Here is a 23,114-nt window from a genome sequence, read left to right on the forward strand (position 1 = left end):
ACACTCCAAGCTCCTGCCCCAGCCCTGAGCCTCCTCCTACTCCCAAAATCCTGCTGCTGCTGTATGTGGGGGACACGGTGGCCCAAGACTGCCCCTGCAATGGTCAGCTGCACTAGCCACTGCAGAAGTCATGGAGGTCAGAGAAAGTCACAGAATCCTTGACCTCTGTGACAGACTCACAGTCTTAACCATAAGTATTAGAAGCTTAATTCTCTTTGAAAGGAAAGTTTAGATTTTGGGGGGATATTGTGGCAGTCACCACAGAAAAACACTTAGCCAGTGACCTGGAGGTACTTGTCTAAATCTGGTCCCATCCTGAAAAGGTTTATTTTCCCAAAACATCATTTAAATTTTCCCTTTTAGTTTTATAGGAATATGTTTCTTAGATTGTGTGTTGTACAATTTAATTCTGTGTTACAGAACTGCCTGAAAGTCTCCTTCAGCAAATGATGTTTCCCCATGTGGAGAGTTTCCTGAGGGAACATTTTAACCCAATGTGGGCAAGCTTCAATAAAAGCTTACAGAACCTCTCCAGCATAGTAAGAAACTTGTCCAAGGATGTGGAGGCCAACAAAAAAAGCATAGAGAAATTTCAAGAAAGCACTGTGCCCAAGAAGGAATTCCAGGAGCTAGGAACTAAGTTCGAATCGAAAGTTCAAGAAAACGTAGTGAGAGTGGAGCAACTGAAAAGGGAAATAGGCAATCATCTACACATGCAGCAGACTATCATTCACTATAATCTCACCATGATCAAGGCTGATACTGATATGAAGCTCAAGAGGTATCATAAGATACAGCAGTCCCATTTATTAGCTTTGAACAGTAGCATGACAGACATGAAACAAGAACAAGAAAACCTTGAAGATGAACTTGAGACTTTGAACAGAAACTTAACAGGACTCTCTTTATACTGTGGCAACAAAGATGAAGCTACCTGGCTATCCATCAGGAAACTCAATGAGACCCTGATAGAGCATGCAAAGCAGCTTAAAAAACTGCACATGGATTCAGATGCGGCCTTCGAGAATTTTATTGTTTTAGATAAATGGGTTAAGGATTTAAAAGACAAGTCAAAGTGTGAATCAGAGGAGTTTAGAGTAGCCTTAATGGAGAAATCACTTATTATTGAAGAGAACAAAGAATCTCTGCAAAGGCAGATATTGGAGCTGAACTATACCCTCTCAAATGTTCAAGAAAACCACTGGGCTCTAATGACGTACATGAGAGAGTGCAATTGTGAGAAAATATCTTCTGACATTGACATACTGGAAGAAGATCAAAAGAACATCACCCATTCCCTAGAGAATACCCAGCTAAACTTAAAGGAAGTTCAACACCTAGAGATGTCTTCCAAGGATCTCTTGAGGAGTGAAATTGAAGAGCTGTCCATGGCTATTCATTCTATCCATCAGTCTCTTGGTTATCAACAAGAGCAAAGCAGACAACTGATGGACAGCATGTCTCATCTTAAGTCACAGATTAAGATTTTGTCAGAAGATATTGGCTTCCTGAAGAAGAAAGATGAGGAAATTCACGGCCACATCAAGTATCTCAATAGCTCTTTCAATTCTCTTTTGGAAGATGCAATGCGGCATGAAACAGCACTAGAGGCCTTGTTGGGAGCAGAAATTATGGAGGTCTTGTCTGAAGAAAACCCTAACACCTTAATATCATCAGTAGCTCAACTGCAAGAAGCTCTCAGACACACCTCAGATAAACTCAAAGAGCAAAATGTGACTTTAGAATCCCTTACAAAAAGATTTAATTTCCTGGAGATGGGTCGTGAGAGTAACCATGATGTTCAGAATGTTCCTAAACATCCCGAACATAAAAAGCAAACAAAAAACACTCTGAAGGAAGTCAGGAGCCCACACAGCAATGTAGAACATATGGAGCCTAACCATGAGGCTTCCAGGGATGACATTGTGGATAATCCAGCATATAATGATATCATGACTCTAAAAAAAGAGATCAAACATCTAAGTATGGACATCAAGAGGCATCAGTCATGGAGGGACGATAACAATAACTGCTGCAATCATACTGTAGTAAATCTAGTGGAACCACTCAGCATTTCAGTGGAGATTCTGAGGGCAGATTTAGCAACCACCAAACAGAGTTTTGAGGACCATCTACAGATTTTTCAAAAACTGTTTGGAAGTAGTGAAGAATTAGTTGCCTCAAACATAAGTCTGGACATTACAAAGATTCAGTCAATGATGACCAAAAAGATGAGGAGGCAGCAAAAAGGTCATGAGAAGCAAAAAAGGAGAGACAAGAAACAGACTGCTGAGAACAGAGAACACATGCAAACTATAAATGGAAGAAATAAACTAGTGGCTGAGCTTTTGGAAAAAGGTAGGTTCTCCCCCTTCCCATGCTGTAGCTTGTTTCTGAGCCTCACAGCATGCTTCAGGTACATGGTATGTATAGTGTGAGAGCTGGTCAGTGTCTCAATGCAATCCAAGATTTGACATTGCATTTGGTTCCTTGGCTGGTATAAAGTGGTTGGTATAAAGTCAGTGGAGTTACAGATTTACAACAGCTGGGTAACGGGCCCTTAACATTAAAAGCTCCATGTTTTGCTTGCAATTGCTGGTGATTACTTAAATTTTTTTTTGTTCTGAGTCAGAAAGCATTGGCTCAGTCTCCATCATTATTTGGAGGAACAGAAAGGGCCAAATCCTGTTCATCTTTCTAACAGGAACAGGCATGTTAACTTAATTGGGTAACTTGAGTGAGCAAAGTGGGAAAGCTTGGGTCCAAAGGAAGCATATGTTTAATATGCTGTACTTTATGTGTTTTAATTTCATACCTCTAGTTGATTCACCAAAACTTCCCTGTTTCTCCCCATGTAGACAAGTTCTGAATGGGACCTAAGATTCTTGTCACTTAAAATGTGTTGTTTACTGACTGCTTTTGGCACTGATTCTGTAGGTTCCTTTCTATCATGCTTCACTGCAGTGCCCTCTGCTGGTAAGAAGAATTTCTTTACAGATTCATAGACTGATCCCAGAAGAGACCATTTCTGATAATTTAGTCTAACCTTTTGCATAGCATAGACCATAGAATTTCGCCAAGTAGTTCATGAATCAAGACCAGTAACTTTTGATTGAGCTAGAGTATATCTTTTAAAAAGACATCCAAATCTTGATGGAGAGTCTGTAGATCCCTAGGTATTCTAATGATTAATTATCCTCACTGTTAAAAATGTGTACCTTTATTTCCAGTCTGAATTCGGCTTCCATCCATTTAATCTTGTTATTCCTTTATCTGCTAAACTAAGGATCACCATCAGAAATCTTTTCCCTGTTTATGTAGTCAGACCATCTTCAAGTCATTTCTTAAACTTCTTTTTGATAAACTACAGAGATTGTGCTTCTGAAGTCTTTTACCATAAAGCATGTTTTCCAGACCTCAGATTATTCTTGTGTCTTTTCTGAATATTTTTCAATTTTTTAAAACATCCTTTTTAAAGTTTGGCACCAGAACTGGAGACTGTATTCCAGAAATGGTCTCACCACTGCCATATACAAAGGTAATACAAACTCCCTGCTTTAATTTGATAATCTTTTACAAGAAAAGACTTAAAATAAGGAACTGCTTTAAGATATATGGTTTGGCATTATTTTATCTAGAATTATGGAAACACCTATTGCATCTATATAGAATCACAGAAGATTAGGGTTGGAAGAGATCTCAGGAAGTCATCTAGTCCTGAAAGCAGGACCAATGCCAACTAAATCATCCCAGCCAGGGCTTTGTCAAGCTGGGCCTTAAAAACCTCTAAGGATGGAGATTCTACCACCTCCCTAGGTAACACATTCCAGTGCTTCACCAACCTCCTAGTGAAATAACTTTTCCTCATATCCAATCTAGGCCTCTCCCACTGTGACTTGAGACCATTGCTTCTTGTTCTGTCATCTGCCACCACTGAACAGCCTAGCTCCATCCTCTTTGGAACCCCCCTTCAGGTAGTTGAAGGCTGCTATCAAAATCCCCCCTCACTCTTCTCTTCTGCAGACTAAATAAGCTGAGTTCCCTCAGCCTCTCCTCATAAGTCATGTGCCCCAGTCCCCAATCATTTTCATTGCCCTCTGCTGGACTCTCCAATTTGTCCACATCCTTTCTGCAGTGGGGGGTCCAAAACTGGACGCAGTACTCTAGACGTGGCCTCACCAGTGCTGAATAGAGGGGAATAATCACTTCCATCGATCTGCTGGCAATGCTCCTACTAATGCACCCCAATATGCTGTTAGCTTTCTTGGCAACAAGGGCACATATCCATCTTCTCGTCCACTGTAATCCCCAGGTCCTTTTCTTCAGAACTGACACTTAGCCAGTTGGTCCCCAGCCTGTAGCAACACATGGGATTCTTCCATCCTAAGAGCAGGATTCTGCACTTGTCCTTGTTGATCTTCATCAGATTTCTTTTAACCCAATCCTCCAATTTCTCTAGGTCACTCTGGACCCTATCCCTACTCTCCAGCATATCTACCTTTCACTCAAGCTTAGTTGCACTCAGCAAGTTCGTGGATGACATCCATCCCATCATCCAGATCATTAATGAAGATGTTGAACAAAACCAGCCCCAGGACCAACCACTGGGGCACTCCGCTTGATGCTGAGTGCCAACTAGACATCAAGCCATTGATCACTACCTGTTGAACCTGATGATCTAGCCAGCTTTCTATCCACCTTATAGTTCATTCATCCAATCTATACTTTTTAAACTTGCTGGCAAGAATACTGTGGGAGACTGTATCAAAAGCTTTGCTAAAGTCAAGATATATTACGTCCACTGCTTTCCCCATGTCCAGAGAGTCAGTTTTCTCATCATAGAAGGCAATCAGGTTGGTCAGGCATGACTTGCCCTTGGTGAATTCATGCTGACTGTTCCTGGTCTCCCCCCGAACTCTGGTCTTTTTATGTACTTCTACTCTATACCATACAGATTAACAGATTTCATGGGGGAAGACCAGCATTTCTCTTGCTCTTGCAGCTAGATCAGCTCAGCAATGCTGATGGTAGCAAAAAAACTAGTTATTTGTTTTACAGTAACACCTAGAAGCCTCAACCAAGATTGGGGCCTTACTGTGCCAGGCATTGTATAGACACACAATGAGCACACCGTTGAAACAGAGACAAAGAGTAGGAGTGGAAGCAGAGGTGCAGAGAGGTAAAGTGACTTGCCCAAAGTTTCACAGCAGAGCCAGGAATAGAACCTAAGTCTTGTGACCCACTAGTCCAGTGCCCTACCCACTAGAACATGGTGCCTCATTAAATCAAACACAGATGATTCCTAAGACCCAAAGGAAGCAGGTCTAGATATAATACATTTAATAAGGTAAGTTAACACAAATATATATGTGGCAATCATAATTAGAAGCTTTATTCCACTACCTACCTGTGGGGAGCAAGCACAGAAAGAGTTGCTGTATTGTTAAAACTGTTCCTCTCCCTGTGTTGTTCTAGATTCATCAGTGGCATTCTACGTTGGATTCTCCGAAGAATGGGATGAAGTAAAAGCATTGAGATTTAATGAAACATACCTTAATTATGGTAACAGCTATTTCCCTAAAGAGGGCTACTTCAAAGCACCTCAAAATGGTGTCTACATGTTTGTCATCAATGTGAAGTTTAGTGCAGGACCTGCACTAGGCCAACTGGTTTTTAGCGGTGGGAACAGAATGACACTGTCAAGTAGTCAGAAGGAGACAACTGGAAGCTCTGAGACCACTTTTGCTATGGCAGAGCTGAAGAAGGAGGAGAGAGTGTGGTTTGAACTGCTGCAGGGCTCTATAGTGAAACGTAGCCCACCTGGAACAACCATGGGTGGATTTCTAATATTTAAAACTTGAAGTGTGCCATTGTTCATTAGTCAACATTTTTCCACAGATACAGTGGACCATCAATTACTGCCTGATCTGTGATCTGTTTGCATGTAAATTCTGTTGTGTGTGTTTAACATAGCACTCTTAGATTTACCATCACGTTCCTTTCTAGAGATATTTGGTTTTTGATTACTTAAAGCATCACATAGAATTCAGAGAAATGGGATTTTATTAAGTTTCTTCTGTGTGATGAGTTAATGCTTTGAACACACTATCTCAGCCCAAGCATCCCCAAATATTTTCATTGTGTGGAACACATCTTAATAGAGAAATGTCTCATGCACTATCTCCCCTCATAGACATGATAGCAGGGCCACCTCCTCCCTCCCACTGAATAACCTCCCAGTGGCAGCTCTAGCAATTAATTAGATTGAAAAAGCCTGTGACAAAGCTCTGTCCTTGCCTTCGTGGATCCTGCGTTTCCAGGCGGATTTTGCTAGCCTCAGAGGCTCACTGTGACCCTCCGTGTAACCCTTCTTTCTGTAGAGACAAGGGTCACAGTCTACTGAGCCATTTTCATCATAAGCCAGCAAGGGAGGTGAGGAGAAGTTATCCTTCCTTACACAGTCTCTGTTGTCTCCCAGTCTCAGTGATTAAACAGGGGGCAAAGGTGGGGGGTGGAGCCCAGGCTCACCCTCTACTCTGGGCTCCAGCCCAGGGACCCTAATAGTATCAGCTATGGTAGCTGACCTTTTAGAAACATTCCCTGGGCTACTTCCCCCACAGCAGCCCTCACTTCCTCAAGCTCCACTTCACCCTTACCTCAGGACCTCCTTCCTTGTGCCTGATATGGTATGTACTACTCAGCCTCTCCAACAGCACAACTTCCTCCCACAGCTCCTGACATGCACTCCCACCTGACTAACTGGGAGGCTTTTAACTAGTTTCAGCCAGCCCCTGATTGGCTTCAGGTGTCCCAATCAACCTAGCCTTCTCCCTGCCTTCTGGAAAGTTCTTAATTGGCCCCAGATGTCTTAATTGACCTGGAGCAGCTGCCATTTCACTTATCCTGGTACCAGGGATTTGTTTAGCCTGGAGCTAATATATCTATCTCCCACTACTTTTCTATAGCCATCTGGCCTTGTCCCGTCACAAGCCATATTAATAAAGAATATTGCTTTAGCTATTTTTGATGCAGTTTAACATCTGTAGATGACAAGCCCAAAACATCTAGCCTGCCTGTTCTCTGCAGACCACTAGTGACCCCAGACGACAGTCTGGGAACCACCGAACCCAATTCAGCAAAGTGCTTAAGCATATACTTAACTTTAAGAATGTGAAGAGTCCCAATTAATGCAATGGGATGCCTCTTGTGCTTCAAGTTACACACACAAGTAAATCTTTACAGCCTTAGATAGGCACTGCTGTCCCAGTTTTCTAGGCACTTGGTCATGATCTAACTGAATTGTAAAGCTAATTTTAATGTGACGCTATCAAACTGATATAGGCCCAAATTTCTGTTTTAGGGGAAAAAACAGGCTAAGTGATATACTGACAGTATGAAAATGTCAACGAAACATTTTTTTTTTAAATTTAAAATCATGCTTCTGCAGTGTTTGCAACCAAAAAGTTCCAGCGTTCTGCTAATGGTACACAACAAAAAGTTAAACTGACTAGTCTATTGTCATTAGCCCACTTGAATGGAATGCAAAAGGTAAGTTAGAGTTAAGGGAAATTCTGAGATTTCAAAATTTGATTTCATCCTGAATTGGGATGAAAAGTCAAATCTCTGATTTTTACATATACTACTTCCTTTTGAGAAGGTCAAAATGTTTTGGCTTTTACATTATAAATATATCAATCAAAATGATGAAATCGAAGTGCAACATTTCGAACTTATGAAAACCAAATGTTTAAAAAATTCTGACAAAATGGATACATCCCCTCAAAACGCAGATTTAGTCAAATCAGCATTTTCCGATGGTAAACTGTTCCACTGGAAAAATTTTGACCAGCTCTAGTTGTAAGCATTAAACTACAGAATTACTAAAAACAGGTCCATGTATTGCTCTTCAAACCTTAATTTTATAGCTGACTGTGCCCTTTGCAGTAAAGATTGGATGTACCAGTTCGTAACATGTATAATAATCATATGAAAGCACTCCTTTGCACCATTGCCTCTGCATATCTCTTGTAATAAGGCAAACCAGAAAGTTAGCAGTTTTAACTGTTTATAAATTAACTCACTGGTGGGACTGTAAGCATCTCTCTGTACTGCTGTCTCCAATACACTGAAGACTGAAAATACACCATTTATTCTGCACCTTTGACAAGTAACGTAATCTCATTTTTGTGCACAATACTGCTTGAATATTTTGAGCTGGGGGGAAGAAAGAGTACAAGAAAGCCAAGATGGGGTGAGAAAGTGCAAAGGGAGACAAAAGCATCAGTGACAGGGCTGGTATCTTTTAGTTGGGCCATTAAAATCAGGTGACCCAGACGCTTTTAATGAAGTAGATAAAGTCTCCTTTCTGTCTCACTCATCATCTCCAGCAGTGATATGGCTTAGAGAAACCAGGTAAAATCCCGGCCACATTGAAGTCAATGGGAACTTCGACAATGACTTCAGTTGAGTCACAACTTTTACACAGTTGAGTTATTCAAAGTGTATTTTCCACATGTACAATAAATTTTTCAGAGACGTTATTGTCTACGGTTGCCAAGCTTCACAGTGCCTGACATGCTTTTTAAAATTCTTAAGTATTAAAGCAAATTTTTGCTGACAGTAAAAAGTTTAATTATATTTAAGTTCTAAGGGTGGTCAAAAAACTTATACCAATATAAAAATATAAGAGTTCTGTAACTATTATTGGCAAGGGATAATATTAGTAAGGGGAGAAATTAACATTCATTAGGTTATGTCAGTTATGCCAACATTTTGCCAAAAGAAGTCTCAAAACTTTAAAATATAATACCAATATGTGGCCAAAAGGCCAAATACCATGTGGGGGAGGGGAGAGTTATAATTGATTAATCAAAATTAAAATAATTCATCAAAAATTTCACTGAAACACAGCCTCTTCATCCTGCCTTTCAATACTATTCACAAACAGAACACAATCTCACCCTAGCCAACATTAATGCCATGTGGTAAAACAGAACAGATTAAGTATCAACCAGAGTACAGTAGCTACAGCTCAATAAAAATCAAAGATATTGGCAACATATCTAGGCCCTTTCCAGCACTACATTTCTATGATTCTATATTTCAAGGTACCATAAATATTAGCTGTTAAAACGGACAATTCTATTTGAGATATAAACTGTTGCTTCTTGGACTGATGAAAATGTCCAGAGGGACTCAGCTTTAAGTATTATATCCCACTGGCCACTTTTGGAACTCATGGGACAAGAGTTTACTACTATAAACTTCACTCAAGTAAAAATAAAAAACTATAACTGCCTTTCAAATTAATATTATTTGTAGGGCTGTCAAACAATTACAAAAATTAATCACGATTAACAATAGAATACCATTTATTTAAGTATTTTTGAATGTTTTCTACATCTTCAAATATATTGATTTCAATTACAACAGAGAATACAAAGTGTACAGTGCTCACTTTATATTTATTTTTGATTACAAATATTTGCACTGTAAAAAAACAAAAGCAACAGTATTTTCAATTCATCTAAGTACTGTAGTGCACTCTCTACCATAAAGAAAAGGAGTACTTGTGGCACCTTAGAGACTAACAAATTTATTTGAACATAAGCTTTTGTGAGCTACTAAATTTGTTAGTCTTTAAGGTGCCACAAGTACTCCTTTTCTTTTTGCGAATACAAACTAACACGGCTGCTACTCTGAAAACTCTCTTTATCATGGAAGTTGAACTTACAAATGTAGAATTATGTACAAAAAATAATTGCATTCAAAAATAAAACAATGTAAAACTTTAGAGCCTACAAGTCCTACTTCAGCCAATTGCTCAGACAATCACGTTTGGTTACATTTGAAGGAGAGAATGGTGCCCGCTTCTTGTTTACAATGTCTTTTGAAAGTGAGAACGGGCATTTGCATGACACTGTTGTAGCCGGTATCGCAAGATATTTACATACCAGATGCACAAAAGATTCTTATGTCCCTTCATGCTTCAACTATTCAACTATTCCAGAGGAGATGCATCCACACTGATGATGGGTTCTGCTCGATAATGATTCAAAGCAGAGCGGACTGATGCAAGTTCATTTTCATCATCTAAGTCAGATGCCACAAGCAGGTCGATTTTCTGTTCTGGTGGTTCGGGTTCTGTAATTTCCGCATCTGAGTGTAGCTCTTTTAAGACTTCTAAAAGCATGCTCAACACTTTGTCCCTCTCAGATTTTGGAAGGCACTACAGATGCTTAAACCTTCGGTCAAGTGCTGTAGCTATTTTTAGAAATCTCACATTGGTACCTTTGCATTTTGTCAAATCTGCAGTGACAGTGTTCCTAAATCAAACAACATGTAATGGGTCATCATCTGAGACTACTGTAACATGAAATATATGACAGAATGCGGGTAAAACAGAGACGGGGACATACAATTCTCCCCCAAGGAGTTCAGTCACAAATCTACTTAATGCACTATTTTTTTTTTTAACAAACATCATCAACATGAAAGAATGTCCTCCGGAATCGTGTCTGAAGCATGACGGGGCATACGAATGTTTAGCATATCTGGCACGTAAATACCTTGCAACAATGGCTACAACAGTGCCATGCAAATGCCTGTTCTCACTTTCAGGAGACATTGTAAATAAGAAGCAGGCAGCATTATCTCCTGTAAATGTAAACAAACTTGTCTGTCTTAGCGATCGGCTGAACAAGAAGTACGACTGAATGGACTTGTAGGCGCTAAAGTTTTACATTGTTTTGTTTTTGAGTGCAGTCATGTAACAAAAAAATCTACATTTGTAAGTTACACTTTCACAATAGAGATTGCACTATAGTACTTGTATGAGGTGAATTGAAAAATACTATTGCTTTTATCATTTTTACAGTGCAAATATCTGTAATAAAAATAATATAAAGTGAGTACTGTACACTTCGTATTCTGTATTGTAAAGAAATCAATATATTTGAAAATGCAGAAAAACATCCAAAAATATTTAATAAATTTCAATTGGCATCCTATTGTTTAACAGTGTGATTAATCGTGATTAATTTATGTAATCATGTAATTATGTAATTTTTTTTGAGTTAAACGCATAAGTTAACTGTGACTAATTGACAGCCCTAGTTATTTGTACTGGCAATAAGAGTTTGTGTGAATTCAAATTTCAAATAGATCTTTACCTTTTTTGGCAACATATGCATAAAAGGTCTATCCCCAAAAACAAATAATCAAGCAAAGCGGTTTATTAAAAGCTGGCTTTGTTCTTCTTCAAATACGAACCAAGGAGAAAATGTAAGAAGAAGAATACTGATTTTAGTATTGTGCCCACATTTAAGGCACTGGATGACTGACGACAGTCCATCAAACAACTTTGAGCATCACTAAGGAAGATGATTAAAGTTGTTAATAACCATTGTTAACTTATCCAATGATTTAAAGACTGACCAAAGACAGTATTTTAAAAGCAAAGACGTACTTGGTTATGCATTAACGGTTTCCAAGGTAGTACATACTCATGAAGTCTTATAATAATACAAAACACATTACTAATATGTACTAAAATAAGGTTATTTACTTAAAAATGATACATTGGACATAATCTGTGTACAGAAAAAAGCATTCATGGTAAACTTAAGGCACCTTTTAAATCAGATGCTGTACAAGGTACATTAGTGTCTTACATTTTAAAAGGTTATTCTACACTTTTGGCATATAACAAACACAAGAATGTAATCATTCTGCTTGTTTTACCCTTCTCTCATTTTTATTTACATCTTCTCTAAAGTTAACTACAATGTTATTTTGTATACAATATAATACATTTCATGTTGGGCATGGGTAGGTCAGAGCACAAATATCACTACCGTATGTGGACTTAATTGCATTCAAGGATAATATAGAACAAGGCAACAATTACATGAGATTTGTTGAACAAATTAAGTAAAATAGTATTTACTCCAACTTTGTGATAACTATTAAACCATGGCTACTATACTGTGAACTCCATAAAGCTCTGTATTATGTAACATTGTATCACCCATACATGGGGGGGTACACCAGTGGAAGCAGGATTGTGTCCCTCTGACTTCTTACAGAAGCACTGTCACAACAATGGAGAACTGCTAAATCATTTCCTATCTAATCAAAATAAAAGATAAATATTACTTCCCTTTAAACATTATTACAGTAACCAAAAAAGGTTTTTAATTTTAGACTCAAGTGACATTTTTACTCTTCAAATGGTTTTAGTCTGTTAATTTAATTTAAAATATAATATGTGAAGACAATATAGCTGATTTGTATCCAAAGAATTAATTTTATAGCACATTCAGTGGTCATTTAGATGACGTTCTAAAATTTGATTCTAGGCTTACTGAGGAGGTAACAGTTAAAGATTCATTCTGCATTTTAATATCAACACTTAAAGATAATTTAAAAATGTAAATGAAATAATTAAGGAAAATATGGTACATACAAATGAAACTGCCAGTTTTCCAAGATTTTAAGTCTTGTACTTTCAAAAATATCTACCTTGAAAGCTGATTAGAGGCCTACAGAAGCTGTATATCACTTATCTAATTTGGGTTTTCAAGATACTCATTCTTAAAGAAAAATTCTAAGATAAGCAAACAGTAAAACCCAAAACGCAAGTCTGCATTCATTCCTAGAAACATCATATTCCTTTAGGAATTTACAAGTTAACCAGAAATGTAAATGTTTCCTTACTCTCACTGAATACAATGGCCTCAATTATCTCAAAGATGCAAGTTACTTTCCATCCAACTAAAGCAAGGTAGAACATGCTAGACAATACAAATCTCCATATGCAACTGCAAGGCACAGACCATGTTCACAAGGCATACTCTACAAATTACAATTAAAATATATTTGCCAGTCATCCTCTCTCTCTCTCTCTCTCTCTTTTTTTAAATACTGGTTGACAAATAATTACTGAAGTAAGTTTGACCAAAAAAATGAGATGATCACTCACTTCGGATGAAGGAGTCTGATACTCCTTTAAAAGGCTTTGGAAACCTTATAAAGCAACACAACTTGACTTAAGTCTGCATTAAGTACAAAAATATTTTTAATTAATAAATTTGCTAAGATTAATATCAAGATTTTAAGAAATGGGTATCTAAAGCTGAGCCTAAACTCATATTTAGGCCCCGATTTTGCACATTACTTTACATAGGACTTAAGCAAGTGCTTAAGGGCTTTACTGAATTAGGGCCTTAATTTACTGATTTTCAGAAGTACTGAGCACTTATCGGCTCCCAATTGAGCCAATGAAAGTTACTGTATACTCAGGATTTGAGAATACAAGGCCATTTATTGAGGTGGCTAAAACAGATTTTGAAGCCCAACTAGGCAACCACTTTTTAGAATTTAGGCCTAAGTCCCCCTTCATCTCCTCCTCCCTCCTCCTCTCCAACCCAACAGAAAACCCAGCTCAGTGGATTTACTTTATGTAAAAGTGTTTTTTGTAAAGCCTTTTAAAGTGTTAAGGTATTTACTCAGAGTATGTCTAAAGTATAATTAAAAACCCATGGCTGATCCATGCCAGCTGACTACGGCTAAGGGGCTGTTTAACTGCAGTGTAGACATTCAGGCTCAGGCTGGTCCCTGGGCTCTAGGACTCTGCGAGATGGGAGGGCCCCTGAGCTCAGACTGCAGTCCAAGCTCAAACATCTATACTGCAATTAAAGAGCCCCTTAGCCTGAGCCCCGGGAGCCTGAGTTATCTGGCATGGGCCACAGGTGTCTAATTGCAATGTAGACATACCCTCAGTATCACCAACATTTTGCCTGCAAAAACTTAAGCAATAAATATTTGGAAGGGGGGGGGAAATCAATGAATAATTAAAAATGGTGTTTCATTTTTACATTTCTGTTGCTTTATTTAGACTACCACCAACTGTTTTCCTTAAAGACTTCAGAAAAAACATGTCAAGATTAAATGTCAGCAAATAAACTGCAGCTAATAAAGATGTATAATTCACATGGCACTTTATTGGATTAAATTAAAAAACCCTCCAAGTTCTGAAAGAGCAAGCTTATGGAACATGTGCATAAACATTTCCCTTTTTATTGTTAAAAACCCAGGGCGGTGGGTGGGTGGAAGCAACTTATTCTAAATTATTGATTTTATTACTCATACCAAATATTTTCCAACTACCTGTGCTACTCTTGGGGGAATTCTACATCTCTGCGCATGTCCAGAATTCATGGCCCTCGCAGATTTCTTTGCTTCCCTACAGAAAAATGACTTCTGATGGGGAAGTAAAGGGAAGCCGCAAGAGCAGTCACACGCCCCTCCCCAGAAGTGCAGGCAGGCTAGTTTGAGTGCCCGGAGCAGCTGGTAGAGATGTAAATAACAGCCGGGGTGGGAGGGCTGGGCAGTCATGTGTGAGAGAGAAAGATACACTCTGTCCCTCTCACTCGCTATTGCGGAATGCTCACTGTGAAGGGGCAGGGCTTTGGGGTGTTTCTGAGAAGAAAGGTGTAGGGCAGGCTCTGTTCCCACAGGCAGAGTAGAATGTAGCAGCCTGCCTGCTTAATGAATTGTTCCCATTGTTCTTAGTAAATTCCCCAGGAGTATAAAACAGGTGTAAAAAATTTAAGGCTCCTTTATATTCCCAAAGTGGTGTAAAGAAGCCTTATTGTAAAGGACAGTATGGCCTTATAAATGCTTATGGTGCTTTACTGATTAGAACTGGTCTAAATTTTTTGACTGAAAATTTTTCCTATCAAAATGGGCTCCATGAACTGTTTCTACTGACCTTCCTGGAGATGGTCAGTAGCCAATATAAATTGTGAGTTTGAGCCCAGTTGCTACGATGTAACACTGAGCATATGGCTGCATATACTTGTTGATTAATAATTAGAAGTAAAGGGTCAATACTTGCTACATTACATTACAATGCTCCTCACTCCCATTCTCCATCCATTATATTGTAGTTTAAATAAATTACCAAAATCATTGAAACCAGCGTGATTATATTGCGTTATATTAACAAATAAAATATGCAGAATTTTGCAGTTTTAAAATAGTGTGTGCAGAATTTTTAATTTTTTGGCACAGAATTCCCCCAGGAGTACTGTGCAAACTAATGCGCAAAGACATGCTTAACAACTTCAGCATCGTCTTATATCTTTCTTGACAAGGGACGGAAAAAAATTTTAAAGTCCTTTTTTTCCATAAGAATTGTGGCACACTATTGTCTACTGCTGTCTTCAAATAAGTTAAAATTATACTTGACACACCCATGAATTGTTCAAACAGAATACATATTAATACTTAAAGGCTTTAATGAACAGAAGTAATGACTTTATTTTAAAAAAGAAATGTCCCTTGAAATAACTAGTTTTCTATAAAATATGTAGCATTGTTAAATAAGTCTGTACATCACAAGAGAAAATAAAAAGTTCTGCAGTCTTTTGCCTGACCACTTACTTTTTGCAAACTATGGAACAGAAGTGAAAAAACCCAGTGTTAGATAGTTATTTGCAGTTGTTCACAAATGCATGTTGGAACTTCATTAAGTTACATTTTCTATTGTATTTTCAAAGGACATTTTAACACAATTTCAAAGCAGTCTCCATGTACCCATTTTAAGACAACAGAAAATTTATCAAAAATCTTAATATGAAATCACAACATCTGACGAATATCAACATTTTTCCAAATTTTTTTTCCCTCTTCCAAATCTGAGCTATAGCATGTGTGTGCACATTTACTTATGACCAGGTATTTTAATTTAGAGCACATTACACACTCTATAAATACCTTCCCTTTTTAAAATTATCTAGAACAAGGTTTACAGTACAAGGTTAGAGGCACTTAAATTAGGTTTAACTGAACTGTTCCAATACTGTGTTTTTAATCTTCAGAAAATTCACAGCATTGGAGTTATGTTGCTTTTTCTGACTTCAAACTGATAGTGACAAAATTAATGGTATATAACAAATGGCCCAACTTTACAGTAACCATTTTAGTTTTTTTGGCCTTTTATACCAACCTGTCTTGATGAACAAAAAAAAAGAGCAGAAATTTGATTTCCTGTGCAAGCCAAATTGCTTTCATATAACTAGCCAGTTGCTGCAATAGAGAATCATATGCACAGCACTGAGTATTATACAGAAACCCATGACCAAATCCTGCAGCAATGTTAATTTATTGTACCTCCATTAAAACACCTTTCAATCGCATTTCTCCCATACCCAACAACACACATCCGATTCAGTTGAAAATACTCACTGATTTACCATTCGTCAGTGACGATTTTCAGGAACGATAGTATTTGATTATGTTTTTTCAATGTGTCCTCTAGATGGCCCAGCTCTAAGATCTTCAGCAGTAACGATGCTGTTAAGGTGATCTAGCTCAGAATCTCCTTTGCCTGCCTCATGCATGTCAGTCAGCTTCAGTGGTTCATCTGAGTTCCTCACATCTTGCATGACACTGTATTCTCTCAGTTTCCTAGCTGCCCAGCCTGCACTTCTGTGAGTGGGCCCTATCTGCAAACTGGACTCCAGCACTGGCTCTCAGACATCCCATCCTGCCTGGTTCTATAGAATAGTGAAAGGAGCATGCAATGCAATCCATTTAATTCCCTCTCATGGGGAAAGACACAAAGCATGAAGCAGCTGCAGACAGGTCCCAGCAGGGCAGAGAGGCAAAACAGAAAGTCAAAGGTCTGGTTGCTGCAAAATAGTGCAGTCTACAACAAAAATGCTGACCTGTGGTACCTTGAAAAAAGCCAAATTCCACAACCACACAATCATGGAGCATACTGGGCCCCAAGTGAGATGACTGAGGCATATCACACCTCTCAGTCACTGTTTCAGGCTCTTTGCAGACTCAGGGCTTGTCTCCACAGCGAGGCAATGCACACTAGAGAAGTGTGATTTCTATGAAGTGCACTTATGTACTGCATACTTACTGGCCTGCATCAACCCTGCTGGCATGCACTAAAAAGTTTCCTAGTGCATGTTAACAAGCAGCATGTATATGAAGCACTCTAGGGGAACTTATAGTGTGTGCCAGCCAGGTCTACATGGATCAGTCAGTATATTTTAGAAATCACACCCCTCTAGTGTGTGCATTGCTGTATCGTGTAGACAAGCCCTCAGATGGACATTGGTTTACACTGTTCACATTTCTGAGGTTCTCTTTGCAACCGAAACAGCACAGAAATGTAATTATTTCAACATGAAAATTGAGATTCTGGAGCACAATTCTGTGGCAAATCCTGTAACTGTGGAATTAGGGAACATATGGGGTCCTGACCATAAGTCTTTCTGTGAATTTAAATGATCATCTATCCCAAATGGCAGTCAAAGAATCCTGGCACACACATAAAAGACCCATAAAAGGCATAGGAACTGTTAAACTGAGTAGTATCTCAAACAGATTCCTAACCTGCAGGCTATTTCAAAAGACTTGGTATGAACCAACTAGGTTTTTATCAGGTAGAAGGCAAAAAGCTTATATTTCTCCATCTCTGTTGAATCCATTTAGCTTCTTAAGGCTTTCACAGAAAGCACTGTACTCTGAACATGCAATTTAGTACCCAGAGTTTCACTGGAGACTCACTAAGTGTGACTGAAGTCTCAATGCAGCTTAAAACAAAAATGATAAGCATATTTAAAACAAGGCTGTCCATATATGTAGCATGTAGTGTACAGAGACTTTCAGCATTATATTCTACAAAGTACTGAAAGATTTAATATTAGCAGCCTGTAAAAGTAAGATGAGGAAGTGGACTGAATCTCAGTTGCTTCTTCTTCCCACTCAGTTCCCACCCTTATCAGGGTGAAAAGTTCTAGGAGTCCAACTCTGCTCCTCAGTACTATATTATTCTGTCAAATCTTTACATCTTGTGATTCAACCATCTTGGCAAGTGTCTTCTTGATCCTCAAAGCTGTAAGTCTAGAGGCAGGATTGTGGGCCCAGCATTCAGACATTAACTTCAACACTGCTCTTAAACACTGAAAATTAAAAAACAAAAGGATACTATTGTAAACAATAATGACTGACAGTTGAAATGGTTCAAGTTTTAAGAAGGACACTGGTGAAGCAAGTAGGCCAAAAAGCTTAATTTTTTTTTCAATATTCTGTTGATTTATTTACAATATCCTTTGTCAATTATTTCACCTGAATAAAGTAACATTGGTATCTCCAACACTGATTTGATTTAGAAAGTGTGCCTTAGTTACAACAACAACAAACTGGTGCTCTTTCTTTTGTTTTATAAGAGCTCAGGATTCTTTTACATTTCCATTTACTGCCTGAATTCAAAAATGGAAGAGGACTATAAAGTTTCAGTGGGTCAGGCTAACATCCTATAGCAGAGTTATGAGGTGTCATACTGTGTACCCGATGTTTCTCACCAGAGGGAAGGTTGGCATGACAAAAGGTCTGATTGGGTGACAAGTGAACTGGAAGAAATTAGGGCATTTCCAAAAGAAATGAACAATCTCTGACAGCATGGGAAAAGTAGCAATATAGCACGCATATAGCTGCTATTTGAAGCAGGTAGATTATATTACTTATCTACCAACCTCAATAATATCCATTTAAAGATCAAATATTCCGGTTTAACCCATAATTACACAGAATGATAAAAAACCTTGCACCTCATGGGAGAATGTTTATTACATAGTAATGTTGAATTGACAATAAAATATATGCATTTTCTAATCTTGATCACAGTGTAATGTAATTCACACCAATTTGGGAGAACGGGTGACAGTCTTCAAATAGTAAACATTTGAAGACTGTCAACGGTCTTTGGAACCCTACCTTAAAAGGTTTACTCAATTTCAAGCACATTGAAAATAAATGCAGAATTTTGAACCCAAATTTGTGTGCCTCTTAAACAGCAAATTAATGTAACACGGATGGCCAAACTGCGCCTCGTGAGCTGCATATGGCTCTTTTATAGTTGAAGCGTGGCTGAAGGAGACCACCAAAACTGGAGGGGTGTGTGTGAAGGGCTTCTGCACTACAGCCTGGTGGTGGGGTTAGGGGCTTCTGCCAGAAATGACTGGTGCCTGCTGAGAGTATGGGGGGAGGTCCACAATAAAGGTTCCCCGCCCCAACAGCTTGAGTCATGCGGCATGCCCTCCCTCCTACCTTCAATGGCCCATTCCAGAAGATCCCAGGTGCTAGCTCTGTGTGGAAAGGCAACAGCAAACAGCTGGGAGCTGTAGAAAAGGGCCGCTGCTTTAGCTCCACGAGGAGAGGCAGCAGAAAAAGCCACAGCTCTCTCTGTAGCTCCCAGCTGTTTGCCACTGCCTCTCCCCATGCCTCCAGCTCCCAGCTTGCCGGCTCCAGCAGCTGCCATGCAGAGAGGGGACTCGACGACACCATATGCCCAAGCGGGGCCAGCAAGTCATGGCAAAAATCTGGGGAGGCACGTAAGCCCGTGAGCGCCCCCCCATTTCCTCTGGCTTCTGCCCAATGGGAAGGGGTGGTCTTGGGGCTTCAGTCCCATGTGACTTTCCTACCAGTGTTCAGGGCTTCGATATATAGCAGCATATCTGAACTAGCACTACCTTCAAACTAAATATTGGAAATTATGTAGCATGAGCTACTGTGACCCTTAATAAATGGGCATTTTAATCCCATTATTATTTCACCTTCTGGGATACTGACCCTAGAATATCACTAATTCTCCTACAAAGAAAAGGAGTACTTGTGGCACTTTAGAGACTAACAAATTTATTGGAGCATAAGCTTTCGAGAACTACAGCTCACTTCATCAGATGCATGCAGTGGAAAATACAGTGGGGAGATTTTATATACACAGAGAACATGAAACAATGGGTGTTACCATACACTCTGTAACGAGAGTGATCAGGTAAGGTGAGCTATTACCAGCAGGAGAGAAAAAAACCCTTTTGTAGTGATAATCAAGGTGGGCCATTTCCAGCAGTTGACAAGAACGTCTGAGGAACAGTTGAAGGGGGGGAATAAACATGGGGAAATAGTTTTTACTTTGTGTAACGATACATCTGCTCCCAGTCTTTATTCAAGCCTAATGTAATGGTGTCCACTTTGCAAATTAATTCCAGTTCAGCAGTCTCTCAGTGGAGTCTGTTTTTGAAGTTTTTTTTTTTTTTTGAAGAATTGCAACTTTTGTAACCGGGTGACCAGGGAGATTGACGTGTTCTCTGACTGGTTTTTGAAATATTCTTGACGTCTAATTTGTGTTCATTTATTGTTTTACGTAGAGTTTGCCAATGTACACGGCAGAAGAGCACTGCTGGAACATGATGGCATATATCACATTGGTAGATGTGCAGGTGAACAAGCCTCTGATAGTGTGGCTGATGTGATTAGGCCCTATGATGGTGTCCCCTGAATAGATATGTGGACAGAGTTGGCAACGGGCTTTGTTGCAAGGATAGGTTCCTGGGTTAGTGGTTCTCTTGTGTGGTTGCTGGTGAGTATTTGCTTCAGATTGGGGGGCTGTCTGTAAGCAAGGACTGGCCCGTCTCCCAAGCTCTGTGAGAGTGATGGGTCGTCCTTCAGGATAGGTTGTAGATCCTTGATGATGCGCTGGAGAGGTTTTAGCTGGGGGCTGAAGGTGATGGCTAGTGGCGTTCTGTTATTTTCCTTGTTGGGCCTGTCCTGTAGTAGGTGACTTCTGGGTACTCTTCTAGCTCTGTCCATTTGTTTCTTCACTTCAGCAGGTGGGTATTATAGTTGTAAAAACGCTTGATAGAGATCTTGTAGGTGTTTGTCTCTGTCTGAGGGATTGGAGCAAATGCGGTTGTATCGTAGAGCTTGGCTGTAGATAATGGATCGCGTGGTGTGGTCTGGATGAAAGTTGGAGGCATGTAGGCAAGTATAGCGGTCAGTAGGTTTCTGGTATAGGGTGGTGTTTATGTGACCATCGCTTATTAGCACCATAGTGTCCAGGAAGTGGATCTCTTGTGTGGACTGGTCCAGGCTGATGTTGATGGTGGAATTCCTCAAGGGCTTCTTTTCCATGGCCCCAGATGATGATGTCATCAGTGTAGCGCAAGTAGAGTAGGGGCATTAGGGGATGAAAACTGAAGAAGTGTTGTTCTAAGTCAGCCATAAAAATGTTGGCATACTGTGGGGCCATGCGGGTACCTATAGCAGTGCTGCTGATTTGAAGGTATACATTGTCCCCAAATGTGAAATAGTTATTGGTAAGGACAAAGTCACAAAGTTCAGCCACCAGGTTTGCTGTGACATTAGCAGGGATACTGTTCCTGACAGCTTGTAGTCCATCTTTGTGTGGAATGTTGGTGTAGAGGGCTTTTACATCCATAGTGGCTAGGGTGGTGTTTTGAGGAAGATCACTGATGGATTGTAGTTTCCTCAGGAAATCAGTGGTGTCTCGAAGATAGCTAAAGTGCTGGTAGACTAGAGCCTGAGGAGGGAGTCTACATAGTCAAACATCACGAAACTTATGCTCAAATAAAGTTGTTAGTCTCTAAGGTGCCACAAGTTCTCCTTTCTTTTTGCGGATACAGACTAACATGGCTGCTACTCTGAAACTAATTCTCCTAATGATCTCAAGTACACAGTGAAAACAGGAACAATGCAAAAACAAGTAATACTCTATTTGAGATCTCTCTGAGTAAAAAGGAAAATGAAGGTTACTTACTTGTATCTGGAGCTCTTTGAGATGGACTATGCATATTCCCACTCATGGGATGCTCTGACCAGCACAGCCTGAACGGTAGAACGCTAGCCAGCAGTGTTCTCTGGAGCGCTCATGCCAGTCCCTCAGCCCTCCAACCAGTGAACATTAAACCTTCCATGGCAAGGATATAAAACGGGTATAGCGGCCAGCTACTTGAGGTCCTTCTCCCATGACCTCAGGTCCTCTGAGAGTAGGACTCCAAGGCAGAGAGGAAAGGTGTGCAGACTGTGTGAATATGGAGAGTCCAAGTCGAACAACTCCAGTTACAAATAAATAACCTTCTTTTTTTCTTTGACTATCTGCATATTCCCACTTACAGGACAATCTAACTGCGGTAACTCTGACCGAGGATGGTGGGAACATAGAATCCCAGTAAAACGAGAATTGCATTGCCAAATTTTGCATCTGATCTAGGTTTTAAATCTATAATGAGTGGATCCTAGTAAAAGTGTGGACTGTACGCCACATTGTTACTCTTTATGTTTCTATTAAAGGAATATGCAAATGCCACAGAAACTGCTTCTGATCTAGTAGAATGAGCTCTAATTCCTTCAGGAAGACAGGAATTCATCCGTTTATAAACGTCAATACATAGCCTAACCCAGTGGTCCCCAACCTTTCTGTGGGAATAGCATATTCCTATTCCCAGAAGACCATGGCAGGCACCAGACACCCCACCACCGAAATGCCGCTGAGAAGTGACAGCAGCAAGAAGCGTCGCCACCTAAATGCCACTGAGAAATGGCAATGCTTTTCGGTGACATTTCGGCGGACAGTTCTCTGGTGGGGTGGCGGCATTTTGGCAGCGCGGTGTCCGGCGGGTGCACACAACTGCCCCGGCGGGTGCCATTGTGCCCGCGGGCACCACATTGGGGACCCCTGGCCTAACCCATCTTGAAAGAGTTTGTTCAGTGACCATTCTCCCGTTACTCCTCTTTTCATAAGAAATAAAGAAATTGGAAGATGGTTGAAAATGCTTAGTTCCATTTAAATTAAAAATAAAGCCCTTCTAACTTCTAGCACATGAAATCCAGCCTCCTCATCTTGAGTGTGAGGTTCGGGGAAAAAAGCTGGTAACAGATTTATAGTAAAATATAAGAATCTTGGGTGTGTACAGTGAATTCCTTTATCCTTATGAAAGACAGTAAATGGTGGGTACGCATTATCACTTGTAATTCACTTATGCGCCTTGCAGAAGAGACAGCTATCAAGATGACTGTCTTAATAGAAAAACAGAACAGTGTACAGATTCTCACAGTTCAAATGAATGTTTCATTAACTGTGTAAGCACTATGTTTAAATTCGAAGGTGGTACAGGATATCTAACTGGTGGATATAGATTATTATGACCTTTCAAGAATCTTCACACCATGAGTAAAAACTAAATTTACTATCCACAAGGACATAGTAAACTGAAATTGCTGCAAGATGAACC

At 39.6% G+C, this 23,114-nt stretch overlaps 2 protein-coding genes across 3 annotated transcripts in view; one reads left to right on the forward strand and one right to left on the reverse strand.

Moving 5' to 3' along the window:
• Positions 1-6,272, forward strand: part of MMRN2 (multimerin 2) — a 50,514-nt gene extending 44,242 nt beyond the window's left edge. The window contains exons 6-7 of the mRNA XM_038408154.2: positions 421-2,358; positions 5,476-6,272. Coding sequence (XP_038264082.1) covers positions 421-2,358; positions 5,476-5,861 — 2,324 coding nt within the window. The 3' untranslated portion in view covers positions 5,862-6,272. The remainder of the gene's footprint in view (positions 1-420; positions 2,359-5,475) is intronic.
• Positions 6,273-11,543: 5,271 nt separating this feature from the next.
• The window catches only part of BMPR1A (bone morphogenetic protein receptor type 1A), a 207,705-nt gene continuing 196,134 nt past the window's right edge, over positions 11,544-23,114 (reverse strand). For both annotated transcript variants that reach the window (XM_038410919.2, XM_038410920.2), the window contains one exon: positions 11,544-17,984. In XM_038410919.2, the coding sequence (XP_038266847.1) occupies positions 17,859-17,984 (126 nt within the window). In that variant the 3' untranslated portion in view covers positions 11,544-17,858. The remainder of the gene's footprint in view (positions 17,985-23,114) is intronic.

This window comes from Dermochelys coriacea, chromosome 7 (genome assembly GCF_009764565.3).
Source record: "Dermochelys coriacea isolate rDerCor1 chromosome 7, rDerCor1.pri.v4, whole genome shotgun sequence".
In the NCBI taxonomy this organism is placed as follows: Eukaryota; Metazoa; Chordata; order Testudines; family Dermochelyidae; genus Dermochelys; species Dermochelys coriacea.